The following is a 22,638-nucleotide window of genomic DNA, read 5'->3' on the forward strand; positions in this document are numbered from 1 at the left end:
GATAATAAGTTGTGTGTGTGTGTGTGTGTGTGATAATAAGTTGTGTGTGTGTGTGTGTGTGTGTGATAATAAGTTGTGTGTGTGTGTGTGTGTGTGTGTGTGTGATAATAAGTTGTGTGTGTGTGTGTGTGTGTGTGTGTGTGATAATAAGTTGTGTGTGTGTGTGTGTGTGTGTGTGTGTGTGATAATAAGTTGTGTGTGTGTGTGTGTGTGTGTGTGTGATAATAAGTTGTGTGTGTGTGTGTGTGTGTGTGTGTGATAATAAGTTGTGTGTGTGTGTGTGTGTGTGTGTGTGATAATAAGTTGTGTGTGTGTGTGTGTGTGTGTGTGTGATAATAAGTTGTGTGTGTGTGTGTGTGTGTGTGTGTGATAATAAGTTGTGTGTGTGTGTGTGTGTGTGTGTGTGTGTGTGTGTGTGTGTGATAATAAGTTGTGTGTGTGTGTGTGTGTGTGTGATAATAAGTTGTGTGTGTGTGTGTGAGCAGGATAATAAGTTGTGTGTGTGTGTGTAGGATAATAAGTTGTGTGTGTGTGTGTGTAGGATAATAAGTTGTGTGTGTGTGTGTGTAGGATAATAAGTTGTGTGTGTGTGTGTGTAGGATAATAAGTTGTGTGTGTGTGTGATAATAAGTTGTGTGTGTGTGTGATAATAAGTTGTGTGTGTGTGTGATAATAAGTTGTGTGTGTGTGTGATAATAAGTTGTGTGTGTGTGTGTGTGTGTGTGATAATAAGTTGTGTGTGTGTGTGTGTGTGTGTGTGATAATAAGTTGTGTGTGTGTGTGTGTGTGTGTGTGTGTGATAATAAGTTGTGTGTGTGTGTGTGTGTGATAATAAGTTGTGTGTGTGTGTGTGTGTGATAATAAGTTGTGTGTGTGTGTGTGTGTGATAATAAGTTGTGTGTGTGTGTGTGTGTGATAATAAGTTGTGTGTGTGTGTGTGTGTGTGATAATAAGTTGTGTGTGTGTGTGTGTGTGTGTGATAATAAGTTGTGTGTGTGTGTGTGTGTGTGATAATAAGTTGTGTGTGTGTGTGTGTGTGTGTGTGTGTGTGTAGGATAATAAGTTGTGTGTGTGTGTGTGTGTGTGTGTAGGATAATAAGTTGTGTGTGTGTGTGTGTGTGTGTGTAGGATAATAAGTTGTGTGTGTGTGTGTGTGTGTAGGATAATAAGTTGTGTGTGTGTGTGTGTGTGTAGGATAATAAGTTGTGTGTGTGTGTGTGTGTGTAGGATAATAAGTTGTGTGTGTGTGTGTGTGTGTAGGATAATAAGTTGTGTGTGTGTGTGTGTGTGTAGGATAATAAGTTGTGTGTGTGTGTGTGTGTGTGTGTGTGTGTGTGTGTGTGTGTGTAGGATAATAAGTTGTGTGTGTGTGTGTGTGTGTGTGTAGGATAATAAGTTGTGTGTGTGTGTGTGTGTGTGTAGGATAATAACTTGTGTGTGTAGGATAGGATAATAAGTTGTGTGTGTGTGTGTGCAGGATAATAAGTTGTGTGTGTGTGTGTAGGATAATAAGTTGTGTGTGTGTGTGTAGGATAATAAGTTGTGTGTGTGTGTGTAGGATAATAAGTTGTGTGTGTGTGTGTGTGTGTGTAGGATAATAAGTTGTTTGTGTGTGTGTGTGTGTAGGATAATAAGTTGTGTGTGTGTGTGTGTGTAGGATAATAAGTTGTGTGTGTGTGTGTGTGTGTGTAGGATAATAAGTTGTGTGTGTGTGTGTGTGTAGGATAATAAGCTGTGTGTGTGTGTGTGTGTAGGATAATAAGTTGTGTGTGTGTGTGTAGGATAATAAGTTGTGTGTGTGTGTGTAGGATAATAAGTTGTGTGTGTGTGTGTGTGTGTGTGTGTAGGATAATAAGTTGTGTGTGTGTGTGTGAGTGTAGGATAATAAGTTGTGTGTGTGTGTGTGTGTAGGATAATAAGTTGTGTGTGTGTGTGTGTGTAGGATAATAAGTTGTGTGTGTGTGTGTGTGTAGGATAATAAGCTGTGTGTGTGTGTGTGTGTAGGATAATAAGCTGTGTGTGTGTGTGTGTGTGTAGGATAATAAGTTGTGTGTGTGTGTGTGTAGGATAATAAGTTGTGTGTGTGTGTGTAGGATAATACGTTGTGTGTGTGTGTAGGATAATACGTTGTGTGTGTGTGTGTGTAGGATAATAAGTTGTGTGTGTGTGTGTGTGTGTGTGTGTGTGTGTAGGATAATAAGTTGTGTGTGTGTGTGTGTGTGTGTGTGTGTGTGTGTAGGATAATAAGTTGTGTGTGTGTGTGTGTGTGTGTGTAGGATAATAAGTTGTGTGTGTGTGTGTGTGTGTGTGTGTAGGATAATAAGTTGTGTGTGTGTGTGTGTGTGTGTGTGTGTAGGATAATAAGTTGTGTGTGTGTGTGTGTGTGTGTGTGTGTAGGATAATAAGTTGTGTGTGTGTGTAGGATAATAAGTTGTGTGTGTGTGTGTGTGTGTGTGTGTGTGTGTGTGTGTGTGTAGGATAATAAGTTGTGTGTGTGTGTGTGTGTAGGATAATAAGTTGTGTGTGTGTGTGTGTGTGTGTAGGATAATAAGTTGTGTGTGTGTGTGTGTGTGTGTGTAGGATAATAAGTTGTGTGTGTGTGTGTGTGTGTGTGTAGGATAATAAGTTGTGTGTGTGTGTGTGTGTGTGTAGGATAATAAGTTGTGTGTGTGTGTGTGTGTGTGTAGGATAATAAGTTGTGTGTGTGTGTGTGTGTGTGTGTAGGATAATAAGTTGTGTGTGTGTGTGTGTGTGTGTGTGTGTGTGTGTGTGTGTGTAGGATAATAAGTTGTGTGTGTGTGTGTGTGTGTGTGTAGGATAATAAGTTGTGTGTGTGTGTGTAGGATAATAAGTTGTGTGTGTGTGTGTGTGTGTAGGATAATAAGTTGTGTGTGTGTGTGTGTGTAGGATAATAAGTTGTGTGTGTGTGTGTGTAGGATAATAAGTTGTGTGTGTGTGTGTGTAGGATAATAAGTTGTGTGTGTGTGTAGGATAATAAGGTGTGTGTGTGTGTGTGTGTGTGTGTGTGTAGGATAATAAGTTGTGTGTGTGTGTGTGTGTGTAGGATAATAAGTTGTGTGTGTGTGTGTGTGTGTGTGTAGGATAATAAGTTGTGTGTGTGTGTGTGTGTGTAGGATAATAAGTTGTGTGTGTGTGTGTGTGTGTAGGATAATAAGTTGTGTGTGTGTGTGTGTGTGTGTAGGATAATAAGTTGTGTGTGTGTGTGTGTAGGATAATAAGTTGTGTGTGTGTGTGTGTGTGTAGGATAATAAGTTGTGTGTGTGTGTGTGTGTGTAGGATAATAAGTTGTGTGTGTGTGTGTGTGTGTGTGTAGGATAATAAGTTGTGTGTGTGTGTGTGTGTGTGTGTGTAGGGTAGGATAATAAGTTGTGTGTGTGTGTGTGTGTAGGGTAGGATAATAAGTTGTGTGTGTGTGTGTGTAGGGTAGGATAATAAGTTGTGTGTGTGTGTGTGTGTGTGTAGGGTAGGATAATAAGTGTGTGTGTAGGGTAGGATAATAATGTTGTGTGTGTGTGTAGGGTAGGATAACAATTTGGGTGTGTGTGTAGGGTAGGATAATAAGTATCAAGTCTCCATAAAGCAGCCTAGTGAAACTGCTTCACTTAACGAGAAGGGGGCCCCTAAGGAGCCGGGACATTAAAGTTGCATTGACTCCAGCATGGTATCGCTACCCATTGTAATTCTCCTTAATGTTAATATTTGCACAGAGCTGGGTAATTCATTTTAAAGACCCATCTGCCCTTTTGCCTGGTTAAATATTTATACTGTCATTTTTCTCCAGCTCCTATTTATGTCTCCTTATCCTTGGTTTATTTTGGCCACACATAGAAGGACCACATATGAAGGAGCGATTGATTACATACTCTTGAATAATTGCTATTAACATGCACTAAGGTAGGTTAGGCAACACGGGACGCACTACATCCTATCATGATGTGCAATCCATACATGGAAGTGAAAGAAACATGAAGTTAAAACACATTTGCTATCAAATTAATAAACTATGAATAAGCCAAGTTAATAAACTGAATATTGAAAAAGCATATGCTAGAGGTATCTAAACCAACTCTCAAACATAGTTCATTTAATGTGATGCAGTGCCGTAGACCGCTGCGCCACTCGGGAGGCCAACATAGTTCATTACAAGCCTGTGTATGTATCTACACTACCTGTTTTCATCATTTTTCTCTCATTCCATTTTGCACCCAATACAGCGAGCCAAAATGAAATATGATTTTAAAGCAGTTTTGAGACGCCCACGGTGAATACAATACGTGATTTTCCCTCCCTCCCCGAGCTCTAGCATCACACAGATACGCTTCAGTCATCTGTCGCCATGGTAACTGCAGCCGGCATTCACTAGAGCATCAGCCCATGTAGTCAAGAGTCTTTAAGGGCTTGGGGGAAAAAAAACTGGAAAGTTAGGAGAGAGAGAGGGAGCGATAGATTGGCTGGGCAGGGAAATGCTGCCTGTCTGACTGATGCCTTTTTAACTACAGCTCATCAGAAGCCCTGAGGTAGCACCAAATAAGGCAACGGATCTCACTACCACATGACTTCTTGGTGATGTTAGATAGAGGCATACAAAAGGTTGGAAGCATAATTGGTTGTAACTAAGGTTGAATGGCGGGAACCCGGTTATCGATATTTATTTCCCAAAACCACTCACTTCTCCCAGGATAAAATAGCTGCGAGAACCCGGTAAATTATTTATGAAAAGCATGGCGTGAAATGGAACTGTTAAATGATATGCAATGTCTAAATCTAGCTTCGCTACGAACTCTGCATGATGAATCAATCCTCAGGGTGGGGACAGACAGCCCATCTCACTATGGAGGCATATAGACCTATGATCTCATCACGGTAACCTTTTTTTCTTTTCTTCCTGTGACAGGTAGGCCTACACTTGCTACAACATAGCCTATGTTACAATAATATAAAGACAGCATGCGTGCCTAATTTACCCATCCAGCTGGCGTATCACTAGATTATCTTTACTTTAAATCATTGCACGCGCAAGCACTCTCTCCATGTCCTTGCTCTCCATCAACTACATTCAAATTGCTTCCAAAACAGATCTAGATTTATGTATAGATGTCCTAGCCTACCTCTTTCAGATAATAAATTCAATGCAGTATCAGCTTTTATATTAGTCTAATTAATGATGGGTTATGCATAATAAGCTTCTAACTTACAGCCTTACAGTCTCTTGCGCAATACGGAACCTCCTGTGTTCCACTGGCCTCTCTCCTTAAATAACGTTCCTTAGCTGTTGGAGTCCCATGCAGGAAAAGCTAGACTGGAATAGCTTGCTGGACATGATTTCTTATACCAATAGACTCGTTCCCTGAATGCTAAATACAGCAGCCAATCGAACTCATGGCTAGTTTGAAAGAAGAGCGAACGCGCAATAGCGGTCTGTAGCAGTTAACTGTTCAGACCCTTAACCGTTCAATCTTTGTGAAGAGAAGTTAAAGCCTTTTGCATCTAATTCTAAACCTGTTATTCAAGGATGTTACTAGAATGATGAAGATAAAGACAACAAAACATATTTCATTTAACTGTTGAAAGCGAGGAAGGAATGAAGCAACAATAGAAAGAGGTAGGCTCTAACATTAGGGGAAATATTTATGATATACAGTGCCTTGCGAAAGTATTCGGCCCCCTTGAACTTTGCGACCTTTTGCCACATTTCAGGCTTCAAACAAAGATATAAAACTGTATTTTTTTGTGAAGAATCAACAACAAGTGGGACACAATCATGAAGTGGAACGACATTTATTGGATATTTCAAACTTTTTTAACAAATCAAAAACTGAAAACTTGGGCGTGCAAAATTATTCAGCCCCCTTAAGTTAATACTTTGTAGCGCCACCTTTTGCTGCGATTACAGCTGTAAGTCGCTTGGGGTATGTCTCTATCAGTTTTGCACATCGAGAGACTGACATTTTTTCCCATTCCTCCTTGCAAAACAGCTCGAGCTCAGTGAGGTTGGATGGAGAGCATTTGTGAACAGCAGTTTTCAGGTCTTTCCACAGATTCTCGATTGGATTCAGGTCTGGACTTTGACTTGGCCATTCTAACACCTGGATATGTTTATTTTTGAACCATTCCATTGTAGATTTTGCTTTATGTTTTGGATCATTGTCTTGTTGGAAGACAAATCTCCGTCCCAGTCTCAGGTCTTTTGCAGACTCCATCAGGTTTTCTTCCAGACTGGTCCTGTATTTGGCTCCATCCATCTTCCCATCAATTTTAACCATCTTCCCTGTCCCTGCTGAAGAAAAGCAGGCCCAAACCATGATGCTGCCACCACCATGTTTGACAGTGGGGATGGTGTGTTCAGCTGTGTTGCTTTTACGCCAAACATAACGTTTTGCATTGTTGCCAAAAAGTTCCATTTTGGTTTCATCTGACCAGAGCACCTTCTTCCACATGTTTGGTGTGTCTCCCAGGTGGCTTGTGGCAAACTTTAAACGACACTTTTTATGGATATCTTTAAGAAACGGCTTTCTTCTTGCCACTCTTCCATAAAGGCCAGATTTGTGCAATATACGACTGATTGTTGTCCTATGGACAGAGTCTCCCACCTCAGCTGTAGATCTCTGCAGTTCATCCAGAGTGATCATGGGCCTCTTGGCTGCATCTCTGATCAGTCTTCTCCTTGTATGAGCTGAAAGTTTAGAGGGACGGCCAGGTCTTGGTAGATTTGCAGTGGTCTGATACTCCTTCCATTTCAATATTATCGCTTGCACAGTGCTCCTTGGGATGTTTAAAGCTTGGGAAATATTTTTGTATCCAAATCCGGCTTTAAACTTCTTCACAACAGTATCTCGGACCTCTGTCCGTGTGTTCCTTGTTCTTCATGATGCTCTCTGCGCTTTTAACGGACCTCTGAGACTATCACAGTGCAGGTGCATTTATACGGAGACTTGATTACACACAGGTGGATTGTATTTATCATCATTAGTCATTTAGGTCAACATTGGATCATTCAGAGATCCTCACTGAACTTCTGGAGAGAGTTTGCTGCACTGAAAGTAAAGGGGCTGAATAATTTTGCACGCCCAATTTTTCAGTTTTTGATTTGTTAAAAAAGTTTGAAATATCCAATAAATGTCGTTCCACTTCATGATTGTGTCCCACTTGTTGTTGATTCTTCACAAAAAAATACAGTTTTATATCTTTATGTTTGAAGCCTGAAATGTGGCAAAAGGTCGCAAAGTTCAAGGGGGCCGAATACTTTCGCAAGGCACTGTATATGCATCAGCCTACTGATTACATAAACAGGCCCTATTACATTTCAAAATTAAAATTACATTTGCTAGCCCATACTTGTAACTTTGTAAGCCACATGGGCCATTATGTTTTTCTGTGGTGGGTAATGTTCAGTAGCCTATATGATATAGGCTATGTATTGTAAACAAACAGGAGCTGCATTACCATAAAAGCCTGTTCCAACACAATGGGCCTCACATTAGACCTCCACATGATACAAGAAAGAGGCAGTGGGTTCTGTTTTCTCCTCCCATCATTATCGAAGTGATACAATTTGGCCTTCCGCAGAGCACAGATGCAAATGACAACAAATCAATCACTAAAGTGACAGCTTGTTTCCTCGAGCACTTTACATTCATCATCCTATGTTGAATAGAAATAGATTGGACATCGCTCATCACCGGACTGCTGCTGCCCCCCCCAATCTCCGATTGAATTTGCATTTCAATTAAGAGCACTCTTCAGCAAGTATGGAGGTAAGTTCAACTGCTGCTTCAGCTAGAAAGGGAGCACGATGACTTACTTGTGTTGTCTAATGTTTTGTATTGAGAACCTCTTCTCAGGGTCATACTCAAGCATTCCTGTAAGAAAAGAATTAAATAAAAATTATTGACAGCTACGTAATAATTTGATGATGCATTTATTCCTTTCATTATGTCCTTATTTTTGTGCGGTGTTTAAATCAGGGCTATTTGACAACGATGAAAACAGACACTTGAGCATAATGAACGTTTCCATCGAGAAAAACAGAGTGGCTGTCCTTCAAACACGTCTTTATTTGAGATTTTTTTTTCAATACACTGCATATTCGTGATACATCAAAACAACAACTGTTGTGACACCGAAGGTACAATCACCACAAAGCCATCTCCAAAAGACAAACCTCCAAGTATGAATCACTACTAACTGCTAAGTACATTTGAGCGTTCCAATAAAGAGGAACATTTATAATTCTGTGGCCATACCCTCCTTGTAATGAGTGATTCCTCACGAAACCGGGACAAAAAGACGCCATGATTTGGGGGATTTTCACAAAATGTTATCCACTGAATGGTCATTTGGAGGAATAATTGTTGACATACATATCTAAAAGCATAATTGAGAAATAATTTATCAACGTTAGCATCCCTCAAATACTCTTACTACTGCTTTCATCTCTAATAAGGCTTAATAACATGAAATAGAATATTGGGAGTGCCAGCAGCAGTGTTAGTCATTCTAGACCAGGGCTCTTGAACCCGGTTCCTGGAGTTACCCTCCTGTATGTTCAGTCCAACCCCAGCTATTAACTAACCTGATTAAGCTTATCCACCAGCTAATTATTAGAATCAGGTGACCTCGAGTAGGGTTGGAGTGAGTAGGGTTAGTTCTCCAGCAACAAGGTTGGAGAGCCCTGGTCTAGACTCTTACCTCTTAACAGGCCAGAGAGCAGAGGGCCACACTCCTCTGGAACACTGTAGTCTCCCTTCCCAATGTTCTCAAACAGCTTATAGATGTTGTCACCTTCGAAAGGGTACAGGCTGGTTGTTATGTTATAACTGAAAAAAAATAAAAATACAATTCCAAAATCAAGAAGAGTACTTTAATGAAGAATAATCTGCAGGGGCGCAACTTTCCCCCCCGCCACATTCTAAAATTGCATTTTTGTCCCCCCCAGTATTATCATTGGAATTTTACACAAAAACAAGGCAACAGTGTGGTTTAGGACCATGCGGACGCCTCCGAGCAGTCATGAAGGCTGTTTGGAGTGTTTATCCGACTGGATAACATATATATATACATATCACCCACACTTCTAAAACCAAAGTTACGCCCCTGATAATTTGCAATTCAAATCACATTAGACAGCAAAGCATGTTCAATTCAATAAATTGTATTTTTCACCCAAGAGGCATGAAATAAATATGCCAGCTGAAACAATTAATGTCAGAGTGGCCACTCACAGTGTGACACCAGCAGACCAGATGTCCACTTTGAACCCTGAGAAGGTGTCCAGGCCGTTGGCAATCTCTGGGGGCTGGAAGGCCGGAGAGCCCTGGCTCGTACAACATGTGTCGTCCTCTGCAAATGGGTGCAGCGCCTTGGGAGGGAGAACAGGAATACACAGATAATCATTCGGCCCCATAAAGGTAACCCAATTAAACTGCAATATAAAGTGGATATCGGAAAACAGTCAGAGGACTAGGGGCTCACCTCTGCTACACCCAGGTCGGAGATTCTTAGTGCGCCATCCGTCGTCAGCAGTAGATTCCCTGGTTTAATATCTTTGTGAACTATTCCTTGGCTGTGCAAATATTCCAAGCCATCTAGCAGCTGGCAAAAGTACCTGGGGAAAAATAGCAATACATCTGTATTAATGTCACTGTTTGGTGTTCGTGTTTGGCCAGATATCTTTAGGCCACATATCTAGAACTATTGAATTGAGATGAAAGATACCCATGAGCTTGAAAGACTGGAAACCTTTTCTCATCAACACTGTCCAACATCTCCTGCATTCCACATACACAATATTCCATCACCATATACGTAGGCAGAGTCAAGGAAAAGAGACAAGGTGGCAATGGTTTCATACTGGTAATTTAGCAAGGCGCCAAAACAAACGTGCTATACATCTTCATCACCAAAGGATCTATATTAATTCTACACAAATAACCTTGAATCCTAATGTCTACTACAGTACTGATCAATATGTGGTTGACTGACTAGTCACTAATCCATGAAACTAGCTAGATACACAAAATATAAATCGATCCAAGTCTGGGAACATGCAATGTCCTTGAGAATACATTAATCTTCCTGAATGGACCGAAGATGACAAGCGTACAAATCGTGAAAATGAATGTCTAAACAATACTCATTTCTGTATTCACACTCCTCAGGGTCACTTATCTAGCCAGCATAGAAGGCACTCATCTAGCCAGCATCCTCAGCCAGAGCGGGAAGGAGAGAGGCGTGAAAGGGGATCATTAGTTCCTATAATAATGTTCTCACCTCAACAATTACACTAAAATGCCAATTGGGATTTACTTGACCCTACATTGGCAGAATCCTTCATGGTCCTAAAAAAGCAAGTGCTAAAGCCATCTTAAGTGTCAACTGTACTAAAATGTATTGGGGAGACCGTTTTAATGTCAGAGATAAAGGTTACTGAGTGTTTATGTGGTGTAGAGCAGCAGACTAAGGACAAGCCAGAGATCATTACAATCAAAGACAGTGAGTTGGGGGGGGCAGAAGGTAAACTTGTGAAGATAGTTAGTCCATCTGATTTAACTTTGCCTTTTTCTCCCCAAGAGGCCAACAGAGACACCTTGTGGTCATACCGCTGAATTCCAGCAACATGAGCTTTGAAGGACAGTGCATTGTTTTTACAGTTGATCTGCATAGCTTACTCGACAACTGTTCCATGGGACAAGATCATTCTCCAGATGTGAGGAAAAAGTCACCCCAAAATAGACGAGCCTAACCCACTATCCACACGTTATGCTTGGGCAAATCTTATGCAGTGCTTGAAGGCTTTGTTAGTGCGACTTGTATGACACGTGAGACATCACTATGGTTTAGATCAGGGGTGGGCAAACTTTTGGGTTGAGGGCCACATCGAGATTTTTGAAATTCAACAGAGGACCGCATTTTTTGGGGGACCAATTGTTTGTTAAAATCTATTTGCGGGGGCATCCTGAGTGGCACAGCGGTCTAAGGCACTGCATCGCAGTGCTTGAGGCATCCCTACAGCTGGCCGTGACCGGGAGACCCACAATTGGCCCAGTGTCATCCGGGTTAGGAAAGGGTTTGGCAGACTGAGATTTCCTTGTCCCATCACGCTCTAGCAAATCTTATGGTGGGACGGGCGCAGTGCACACTGATGCGGTCGCCAGGTGCACAGTGTTTCCTCTGACATATTGGTGCGCCTGGGTGAAGCGGACATCGTGTCAAGAAGCAGTGCCGCTTGGCTAGGTCGTGTTTCGGAGGACGCACGGCTCTCGACCCTTAGTCCATAAGGGAGTTGCAGCGATGGGACAAGTCTGTAACTATCAATTGGATACCACAAAATTGTCAAGAAAAATAAATTATAATATATATATACACATTTCTACAAAAAAAGTACATTTAATGTCTAGTTGGCCGGATTCAAGTGCACAGCGAGCCGGATAGGAACCGTGGGGCGTACTTTGACCCCCCCTTGGTTTAGATACTCATGCTAAAGAATTAAAACATTTTTTTAAAGGATATATCTTTTGCTTCTCCTCATTATACAAAACTTCAACCAACTGGATAATATTCTTGTGCCTTAATCTTCGTAGCAGCTGAATCTCTCTGTAAAGAAAGAAAAGTGTTTAGATATATGGTAAAAGGAAAACTGGAGTAATTGCACTATGGAATAATACTGCATTTTCATCAGCACTCACAACAAAAGACACAGGGCAAAGATCATTTGAACAGCCTTCATGTTGTTTTATCTTCTGGCCTTTCAAAGGCAAGATTTATTGAGATAAACATTAGTGTCCTGAAAAGCTCAATTTACATCCCACTTCAATCAATAGTGAGGTTAATTTTACATTCAGTAATTCCTCAGAGTAAATCCTGAAGTACATAATCTGATTAGAAGCATATTCACACACCAAAACAACAAATCCATCAACACAGCTAGCGTATTCTGTAGATCAACACTAAAAGCACTGAAAAGCCATGCAAAGCATTCCACATACTTTTTTACATTTTGCTCCCCATTGGGGATGCGTCTCAGCTTCTTCTTCTTGAGGATCTTGACTGCCCTCCTGCAGAGGGTCTCAGAGTCCAGCATCTCCTTCACCTTCCCGTAGGAGCCCTCCCCCAGCAGGTCTCCCATCAGGTACTTCCCAATCAGCTTGGCCTTCTTCCTCCGCGGCTCGTAGATGACTTCAGTGGAGTCGATGCGGTGGATGAAGGTTTCCATGCACATGGTCAAGTCATTCTCCAAATAGTCCATGTGTTCATGGATGTCCTCGTCATTCATGGTTGCCCCTTCAGCAACTTGACTGTTCTTTAATACTACTGTACTGTTTGTTTCTGGATGCCCTGGGTCGGACTGTACGAAATTGCAAGAAAAATATTCCAATACTGAATATTGAAATGCAGGATGCTGCAACTGCAGAAAGGCTACAGAATGTTCACCTTAACCTGCTGACCATGCAGCACTGCTTGAGCAGAGAAGTGAGTGGACTGAGTTTGGGTACTGTCCAATATTACAATGTCTGGCTATGGTATGAGGGAATGGTTTAGTTCTTTGTTCTCTGATGATATAGGCCTATTCCCTCCTTAGCCATGTCCTTGTGACACCTGGGACCTGCAGTGTTGTGATGTGTGCAGCTTTCTTTGGTTATTGGTGAATGTCATGTTGTGGGCAACTTAATTGTGAATCAGGTATATGATTTTCATTGAGTTCTTCTACAATGTTTAGCTGATCTAATTTTCTACCTCCATCCCATGTACCGAATAAATCCGGGGTACTTGCCAAGACTGCAAAACTGGTCTGCCAGCGTCAATGAATCGATGCAGGGATCCTCAGATCTGCATTACAAATGCACAATCGCATAAGAAATTTGATGAAATTCACATCATGAGATGGCACCTTCCAAATGCTTGGAATATGACAAATACACACTACCAATGATATGGATGTGCTATCATAACGATTTACATTTGAATACTAGCTCCAATTACAACAAGCAATGCTAAATATTCTTATGAACATCACATCCACTCAACAAAAATAGCAGGTCATGGGTAATATACAGTAATCAGTGAGATAGGATAGTGCAAACCAGCAGATCTAGCGAGGCTATGGCACACAGGGGGGCACAATAACATTTCTGAGATTCGATTCATTGTAGCAGCCAACTCTTGTGTAATAACAATAACTAGCTAGCCTGTTTGCCAGCTAGCTATTCACTACTGTAACGCTTCGCAGTCACGTCCACAAATCAAGCAATGTTATTAGCATTCCGCTAGCTAGCTTAGCAAGCATACATACTAGCTAGCTAGCTATCTATGTACGACAAACCTGCTAGATAACGTAACGAACGCTACATTTATTTCACGCCACGTGATTTTTCATAACATTTGCAGTTACGAGGTACATGTTTTGTATGTTGAAAGAGGTCAACCTTACCTTGTATGCTACTTGACCGATATCATCGATTGCCCATGTAGAAGTGCTGGATGTCAGAAACGCCTCCATCTTGTTTACACACTCCATGCTCCAAACCAAAGACAGTACAATATGAAGATAGGGTAAAACTGCTTCTCCAATAGAAATCCCCGATCACAGTTGTAGGCGATGTCATGGCGACGTTGACTAGCAAAGCGCATGCGTATAAAAACGTAATCGTGTCTGATGGTCGTCTCGCGCTAAACTCAAACAAATCAAAGGCACTCCTTCGATATAAAGTTGTTGTATACTAAATAAAAATGTTTCAGTTTATCACTTTCTCGAGGTTGGAGTAATAACATGTTCAGCTACTTAAGTACTTGTCTTGAATCTAGGTTGTGCATTCAGATTTCGAGAAAATGAACAACTAAGGAATACTTTTTATTTTCTCTCATTAACTTATCAAGCCCCAAACCCCGGTCTGGTCTGTTTGGTCTGTTTCGCAAGCGTTCCCGGAAGTCTCGCGATGTTGGCCTCTGGGTTTAGAAACGCTGTGACCAAACCATAGAAATTCACCATGCTGAAATATATTTCAACCGCTAAGAATTGTGGTATAAGAATACATGGCGTGATCCTCCGAGGGGTTAAAATTATCCATATGAAAGTCATACAGTAATCTGCTACTAAGGTTGGTTATATGCTCGAAACAAAAAAACAAAAAAAAAACTGTTTTTACCATGTGTAGTTTTTTCTGTAGAAACAGGACTGTTTCTGTGAGTTGACTTCAATGAAAACATGTCTATGAGCAAAGGATTGAGGGCCCTGTGAAAGGGCCCTATCACGTCAATATCAGCTGGTGAGGCTACATGAATACATTATTGGATTATGCTAATATATTATAATGATGATTTTATTCAGCCTTCTCTTATGTGGATGTGATGTTAACACTCACCAGTTGATGGCAGCACTGGTAGATTATATTTTTCTGGACCAAATGCAAAGTGGTCCCAATGATACAGTGGCACATTGCAACACAGCCTACAAGTAAACAGACAGACAGATGGATGGAAAGAGAAAAGACAAACAGAAGACAGAATATATGATTGATAGGTTGATATAACATATATCCTTAGTTATTTAGCTTTGATAAAACCCTAGATTCCACACATACTTTAATTTCATGCTGTTTCACAACATTTCTCCAACTTGAAAGGTCCCATCAGTATTGCTTTACCATAGAGTACATAAATAATGGAGATTTGAAGTGGTTAGTCTGGGTTGTCATGCACTGGCCTCATTATCTGTGTGGCCCAATGATCCAAACCATGTGAGCTGCTGCAGTGACCCAGTGCTCCAGCCCACCCACTGCACCACTCTCATTCCTGCTGTGCCCTAGGGTACAGCAACAGAAGGCAACATCATTCATCACAACTTACAGCAACAGCATATGCTACTTTAATTTTCTCCACCATCAAAGGGACTACATTAATGCCAGAGACAGACAGATGGGAAGATTGACACAACTTTGGCTCCCAAGCAACATCATACTCCACAGAAGACAGAGGCAGTGAGAAGGGACAGGAGAAAGGAGCTGGGGGGGGGGGAGCGGGGGCTGAAAGGTATTTCATTTCCACAGAAATCAATTGACTAGCAGCCAGATGTGTCCATGTAGACCACAAGGACGGCTCTCTGATAAACAACCAGGGATCCAGGGATGCAGGAAGAATGATAGAGGCATACATGTGGCTAAAATGGGGCTCACTCTGCCATACTCACTTAGGGGTTCTATCGGTGAGTGCCAGACAGCGTTACGGATCAACTGATTACATGTATCACAAGTAATCAGTTACATGTAATTTGATTGCAAAAAAAAAAATCTAACTAGTTACTTAACCAGCAGAAATATTGTAAGCAGATTACAGATACTTTTGAATAACTTGATAATTCCTTCAATTCAGAAAGGATGTCGTTGAGAGAGAAAAAAAACATTATGACGCCTTTCTGTTTTCTCAATGACATTATATAAACTGAAATATCACATAAATATTCAGACCCTTTACTCAGCACTTTGTTGAAGCACATTTGGCAGCGATTACAGCCTTGAGTCTTCTTTGGTATGACGCTACAAGCTTGGCACACCTGTATTTGGGGAGTTTCTCCCATTCTCTCCAGATCCTCCCAAGCTCTGTCAAGTTGGATGGGGAGCGTTGCTGCACAGCTATTTTCAAGTCTCTCCAGAGATGTTCGATTGGGTGGCTGGGCCACTCAAGGACATTGAGAGACTTGTGTGGTCCTGAGTGCTCTGGAGCAGGTTTTCATCAAGGATCTCTCTGTACTTTGCTCCATTCATTCTTGCCTCAATCCTGACTAGTCTCCCAGTCCCTGTTGCTGAAAAACATCTCTACAGCATGATTTAATCCATTTTAGAATAAGGCTGTAACGTAAACAATTTAGGAAAAAGTCAAGGGGTCTGAATACTTCCCGAAGGAACTGTATATCCTGTTATCGGTATACCATTTTTTAAAAGACAGAAATGTGATATTGTTCTTATTGATTATAGCTAACATTGTCCACAGAGCAAATTATCTCTATGTAACACAATTGAAAGCTGAAAAGTGCTAAAGTGGTTCTACATTATTTGAAATATTTATATGGAAAAAAATGATGTGTTACTTATTTCCAAATAATCATTTAAAATGATGTATTACTTATTTCCATATAATCATTTAAAATGATGTATTACTTATTTCCATATAATCATTTAAAATGATGTATTACTTATTTCCATATAATCATTTAAAATGATGTATTACTTATTTCCATATAATCATTTAAAATGATGTATTACTTATTTCCATATAATCATTTAAAATGATGTATTACTTATTTCCATATAATCATTTAAAATGATGTATTACTTATTTCCATATAATCATTTAAAATGATGTATTACTTATTTCCATATAATCATTTAAAATTATGTATTACTTATTTCCATATAATCATTTAAAATGATGCAAAACCAATTTGAAATGTGGTATGCCTACTTTACAATCACAATAACATTATCAGAAGATGCATGGTGCAGTTACATCTGTTGCACTCTGGTGAGGGGACGTCTCACGTAGAAAACTGTCCGTTCCAGCATTTTAACTGGCTGAGACCATTGCCTATCCCAGCAGCATAACTCAGTGGGTTAGGCCTAAATATCTATAAAGAGGGGAACAACATCACTTACAACACATTCATTCACTTAAGAGAGAGAACTCTGCTAACTTCTCCATTGGCAAGTTCAAAACATTTGAAACCGTTTGCAAAAGGACAAACACATTTTTTTGGAAGTTTTGCCACAACTTTTATTTTAGAACTTTATATTTTCTTGTCACCATGGGCTTTTTGACTGCTCTTTTCGGTGTGACACTTGTTGCTTTGTGTCAAATCTTTGGAAGTTACCATGTAAATGGTGAGTAAAAGCTTTTCAAATGTATTTTCTAATAAATTATGTTTTATACATTATGATTCATTATGAACGTTTTTCTAAAAAAATAATAGTCTATGTTTAAACGTTATTCAAAGTTTTGTATCATTCAAAATTGATAGTAAAACAATGTATAATGAAAACAAACCAACTAAAGCCATAGTTTTGCTCGCTTGATACTGAGAATTCTGTATTTACAGAGTGCAGGTGCACATGGTGTTACTACAGCTTAATAATAATGTATGTATTACATACAGTTAGGTACTTCATCACTGGTTGGAATTAGTATACAGAACTGCATTTATGGATTCCAAAGTCATTTTAATGTCTCATTTTGGCTACTATTATTTTTTAAACAATATGAGAGATGTGTAAGTGATGAGTTCTAAAACCTATAAACAAAACTCTATGACAGTGCAACAGCAGGTCTCTATTCTCCTGTCTGAATTGGTGTATTAAATGCTGGTAAATTGTATTGTGTGTGGAGAGAGAGGTCAGCCAGGTCTGACTATGACTGGTCTGGTCCATTCAGCCCACTTTGATGTAGAGTAGACAGAGTCCTGAATATTGTACAAGTGGGCTCTGGCTCTGAAGTCAACTGAAGTGGGCTATTTGTATTTTCTGGAGGCCATTGTATACATTCAATTATAAACTGGGTGATTCGAGCACTGAATGTTGATTGGCTATCAGACCGTATACCATGGGTATGACAAAACATTTATTTTTAAGGCTCTAATTACATTGGTAACCAGTTTATAATAGCAATAAGGCACCTCTGTGGTTTATGATAAATATATATTAACATTTTTGGGGTTTGTTACTTTCACCCATTTTTCTCCCCATTTTCGTGGTATCCAGTTGGTAGTTACAGTCTTGTCTCATTGCTGCAACTCCCGTACGAAATTGGGAGAGAAAATGTTGAGAGCCGTGCATCCTCCGAAACACAACCCAACCAAGGTTCTTGACACAATGCTCACTTAACCCAGAATTCAGCCGCACCAATGTGTCGGAGGAAACACCGTGTACCTGGCGACCGTGTCAGCGTGCACTGCGCCCGGCCCACCACAGGAGTCACTAGTGTGCGATAGGACAAGGACATCCCTGGCGGCCAAACCCTCCTCTAACCCGGACTACCCTGGGCCAATTGTGCACCACCCCATGGGTCTCCCAGTCATGGCTGGCTGCGACAGAGCCTGGACTCAAACCCAGATTCTCTAGTGGCACAGCTAGCACTGCGATGCAGTGCCTTAGACCACTTAGACCACACTTGGGAGGCCTGGGGTTTGTGATGGCCAATATACCACGTGGTTGTGCAGAAAAACGGCCCTTAGCCATGGTATATTGGCCATATTCCACACCTCCCTGGGCCTTATTGCTTAAGTATGTCTACTTTAAGTATGTCAATCATGTGAAGTCATGTATGTCATGTATGTCAAGTATGTATGAAAAAATCCAACTAGACGTGTTTTTGTGTTTGTTGTGGTGTGTTCAGCGGGGATGTGCTGGCTGCAGCAGAGCCAGGAGCAGCGCTGTGACATGGTGCTGATGCGTGGGGTCAGCAGGGAGGAATGCTGCGCCGGGGGCCGTCTAGACACGGCCTGGTCCAACACCAGTCTGCCCATCAATGAGGTCAGCCTGCTGGGCTTCCTGGGAATCGTGTCCTGCAAACTCTGCAAAGGTAACTGCACACTACAGTTCCCACAATGACCTGCTGTGAACCAACTGTGTCAAAATGACAACATCAGTCAACCCTATCATCAATGAGGGTGTTTGGCTTTTTCTCAGACTATTTGACCTAAAAGTAGATGCTGATTTATTTTGATTATGATTCCCTACTATCACAGTCCTTGACGCTTTACCATTTTATTGCAAGCCACCATCCCAGGCAGTGTCCTAAAGGTACTTCAGACAAGTTAGGTTTGGTTTAAGCTTCTTCATATGGTCCCCCCTTGTTGTCAGCCTCTGACAAAGAAGTGGCGAAATGTAAGATTGGGTGCAGGTCTTCATTTGTCATTGTGGGGAAAACGTAGTCACTGAGAAGCAGTGGCCGATCTGAAATGAGAAACAGCTGCTCACATGTAGCACCAAAACCTTAACTTTGCGTTCCTCTCAAAACATTTTTCATACTGCCACATTTCATTTAGATGTGTTGGAGCCTATTTGGATGAATAAGAGATAGATCATATTTAATTCATAGCAACATAACTGGCAATGAATGAAGCAAAGAAGTTTAGGGCCCACATTTGAGTATAGCTCCAAATGGAAGCTCATATGGCCATAACCAGATCACCTGTCTTCTTCTTGGGATAACTTTGATCCAAATGGAATTTCCAAGCTAAGTTGATTTCCAGAGGTCTCTTATAAGTTTTTTGAAAACTTAGCTGTGGATCGGGGCCAGGCGTTCCATCTAACTCTGTCCAGCTGTCTTGAGTCGCTCCCACTATTGGAAGCCTTGGCCAGGTATCCAGGTTCACTCAAGGATATTTATTCCTGTTTTTAGGAACTAAGGCACCTGAACATGTGCATGTGATCTCTGGTCAGGGTATAGATTATTATTTTAAGCCATGTGAGAATGATTAGTATCAGCAAAGCTGAAGCCAAATACCAATTGCTACCAAATACCAATTGAATCGTAGATTCAAAATGCAGAAGCATCCCTGCCAACTAGTGTATGATGGATCATGTTTTTCTCTTTCAATGGAGATTAAGTCTATTCCAGCATGCTGTTTATTACCAAAACGGTATGAGCCAAATCAACAGCAGCATTAGAATGACATGTCAGCATAAGGAAACAATGAAAGGTTCTCATTAATAACATGACGCTTCAATGATAAGTGAATGAACTCAAGTGATCCAGAATGAGAAGCAGACAAGTTATAAAAGACAAGCTATAAAATTCAATCATTTAGCTGCATTTGTATCTCTCCATCGAGAGGCTGGTCTAGCACAATGGAATTGTTCACTAATATATCTCCTCAAAGTCGCAGCGCAAGTGAATGACATTGAAAAAATTGAATAAATGGGAAATAACCTTCCTCCTCCTCCCTCCTCTAATTCACTCTGCATGAATTATTTCCCAATGCTGGCTGGGACACAGGCCTGGTTTGCCTCCCCTCAGAGAAAAAAAAACACATTCCTGTTTACCACAGGAGAAATGTCTGCCACATGCCCAGACGTCTGTTCCTCATAATGTGGAGCACTATTTGGATCATTAGTCCAACTGAAAGAACAAAACTACAGCATCAATGTACATGTGATACTGTGGGGAAGTGCTGTTCTATTATCATACTGTAGCACTCCCTGTTAGACTCAGACTGAACCTCCACAGTGGGTCCTCTTGGGGCTACTGATTTCCAGTGGTTCAAAGCATTCCTGGGTGTTGACTAGAACTCCATGACTGGCCTATCTGTCTATCTGTATTGATTTGTGAAAATGTATAAAATCATAACCGGCTGCCAATAAAGCCGGACCAAAACACAACAGAAAAAGGGAACTGCTTGGATTCCCTGGAAGGGAGGGGGACAAATCTAATACTTGTGTGAGAATCCCAGAGGTAGCAGAGTTGGCCTCTTTGGAGATGGAGAATAACAGGATATTAAAGCAAGTGCTCGCGGAGAAAGGAAATAAAGTCCTGCTTTTTTACAGGATCTCAGGGATCAGGGCCGAACATCACTCTGTATCAGGATCAAACAGGTCCCGAGAAGCCTGTTGAAAAGTGACGATGGTATCTGTGTTGTTTTAGGGTTACAGTACTAGGAGACTTCCTATTGACCTGGCTGGGCCTTGGACAGTCTACTAGTGTCCGTTTAGCCTGCGTTTCCTCGTGCCACATCTGTCAGCCTGTAAACCCCAGTGACAGGCCTTTGAACTGGCTCGGTCTGCTCGAACACCCCTCCATCCATCTATGAGACTTAGCCCATTGCAGGGATCCATTCCACTGTCATGGAAACAGGCACAACCTCAGACACATTCCTACAGACTAGACATCCTCGAGCATGACCATAAACAAAATATGTGTTTATTGCAAATGTTTTGCTGGATGAATCATGCTGCGGTGAAGGCAACATTTTTCATCCATTTTATTCTGTTCTGTGGAGAATGAATCTTGAGCATCAGATGATCTGGATCACTTGATGACAGAACATTGAATGTAAGTTAACGCTTTGACAATAATACTGACTTTCTACTCTATGTTGGGCAGAGACCTGTGATGGTGTGAAATGCGGCCCAGGGAAGGTGTGTAAGATGATGGTTGGACGTCCTCAGTGTGTGTGTTCTCCTGACTGCACTAACATCTCCATAAAGCATGCTGTGTGTGGGAGCGATGGGAAGTCCTACCGTGATGAGTGTGCTCTGCTGATGGCCCGCTGTAAGGGCCACCCTGATCTGGAGGTCATGTACCAGGGAGAATGCAAAAGTGAGGACACCTGTGCTTCGAACAAGTTATCTTGCATATGTCAGCAGTTTGGTTATTTCAAGTACTCATTGTGCTACTGAAGCAATATTACACACAATATCGGATACAAATATGTGTCCATGTTCTGTCCAGAGTCGTGCTCCAACGTGGTGTGCCCGGGTACCCACACCTGTGTGACGGACCAGACTAACAGTGCCCACTGTGTCATGTGCCGCATGACCCCCTGCCCAATACCGCTGAAGTCCGAGTTGCCTATCTGTGGCAATGACAACATCACCTACCCGAGCGCCTGCCACCTCCGCAGAGCCACCTGCTTTCTGGGGCGCTCCATAGGAGTGCGTCACTATGGCAACTGCTCTAGTAAGTCCCCTTACCTTTCCTGATCTGTCAACACAGCCTAAGTATAGAAATGAATAAACAACCTCAATTAATTTTCTAGTGACTTTTTTAGATGTTTAGTACTTTGCATTGATTTGGCATGTGTTGGCTGTGCTTGATATTTTTGTCTTGGGTTCTCTCTCTCAGGTGTTCCGAGGAACAGTCTGGATTTGGAGGGCAGTGAGGAGAATTCACTCTAGAGGGACAGTTCTGGTGTGGTCCACCTGGTACTACAGTCCACCTGGTAAGAAGATTTCCAAGAGATCACCTTCGATAGGTTGTTGTCCCGCTGTTCACTCCCCAAGCTCTGATTGATGTTGACATCTTTTTTTACAATCACCTATCCCCTCCATCTCTACCACCTGTACATAGAATGACGATACATTTGATGTGGGAGAACCTGCTGGAAGAAACCATTTTTCTTCCAAAAGGAAACCAATACTGTATTTGTTGATGCATGCAATGTATGTTAAATGGGATGATTTGCTCGTAAAACTGTGGAAACAGATGAAAGGCGTATATCTTAAAAAATAAATATCTAGTCGACTTTGAGTAGAGGAAGATATGTGTATATTGTAAATAAATACCACTACTATTTATTGGAGAAGGTATCAAATCTGTTATATTTATGTTTTTACTCTGTATACAAATCCATATATCCATAGGTCAGCTTTTACAAAAAAATGTATTTATTGTATTTTTTTTCCAGATGTACATGTATTTCAATGGCCACTGACATTCTTTAATTTCATAGAGTTTTTTTTATTTTTGTGTTTTTTCATATCCCTAAATGAAGTGCATTAGTCCCCTAAAAGCAACATGGCAAGCAACCTCAATATGTTTGGTTACTGGATACCACATTTAGTATATGTCAATCATGTGAAGTCATGTATGTCAAGTATGTTTCAGTCTTTGTTTGGAGGTGAGGGAAGACTCAGC

General features: G+C 41.1%; 2 protein-coding genes across 2 annotated transcripts in view; one reads left to right on the top strand and one right to left on the bottom strand.

Annotated features, from left to right (window-relative positions):
• The window catches only part of LOC110524266 (serine/threonine-protein kinase STK11), a 112,956-nt gene extending 99,023 nt beyond the window's left edge, over window positions 1-13,933 (bottom strand). Inside the window, exons 1-8 of the mRNA XM_021603756.2 lie at window positions 13,448-13,933; window positions 12,006-12,846; window positions 11,530-11,613; window positions 9,736-9,825; window positions 9,493-9,625; window positions 9,243-9,379; window positions 8,710-8,837; window positions 7,823-7,880 (exon numbers count right to left, since the gene is read on the bottom strand). Of these exons, the coding sequence (XP_021459431.2) occupies window positions 7,823-7,880; window positions 8,710-8,837; window positions 9,243-9,379; window positions 9,493-9,625; window positions 9,736-9,825; window positions 11,530-11,613; window positions 12,006-12,292 (917 nt within the window). The 5' untranslated portion in view covers window positions 12,293-12,846; window positions 13,448-13,933. The remainder of the gene's footprint in view (window positions 1-7,822; window positions 7,881-8,709; window positions 8,838-9,242; window positions 9,380-9,492; window positions 9,626-9,735; window positions 9,826-11,529; window positions 11,614-12,005; window positions 12,847-13,447) is intronic.
• A 2,880-nt stretch (window positions 13,934-16,813) lies between these two features.
• Window positions 16,814-21,899, top strand: LOC100301654 (follistatin-like 3 glycoprotein). Its single transcript, NM_001160487.1, is given in 5 exon segments — window positions 16,814-16,889; window positions 18,397-18,582; window positions 21,106-21,321; window positions 21,454-21,681; window positions 21,847-21,899. Coding segments are annotated over 5 exon segments (759 nt in total).
• Window positions 21,900-22,638: the final 739 nt, after the last annotated feature.

Source organism: Oncorhynchus mykiss, chromosome 5 (genome assembly GCF_013265735.2).
Source record: "Oncorhynchus mykiss isolate Arlee chromosome 5, USDA_OmykA_1.1, whole genome shotgun sequence".
Taxonomy (NCBI): Eukaryota; Metazoa; Chordata; class Actinopteri; order Salmoniformes; family Salmonidae; genus Oncorhynchus; species Oncorhynchus mykiss.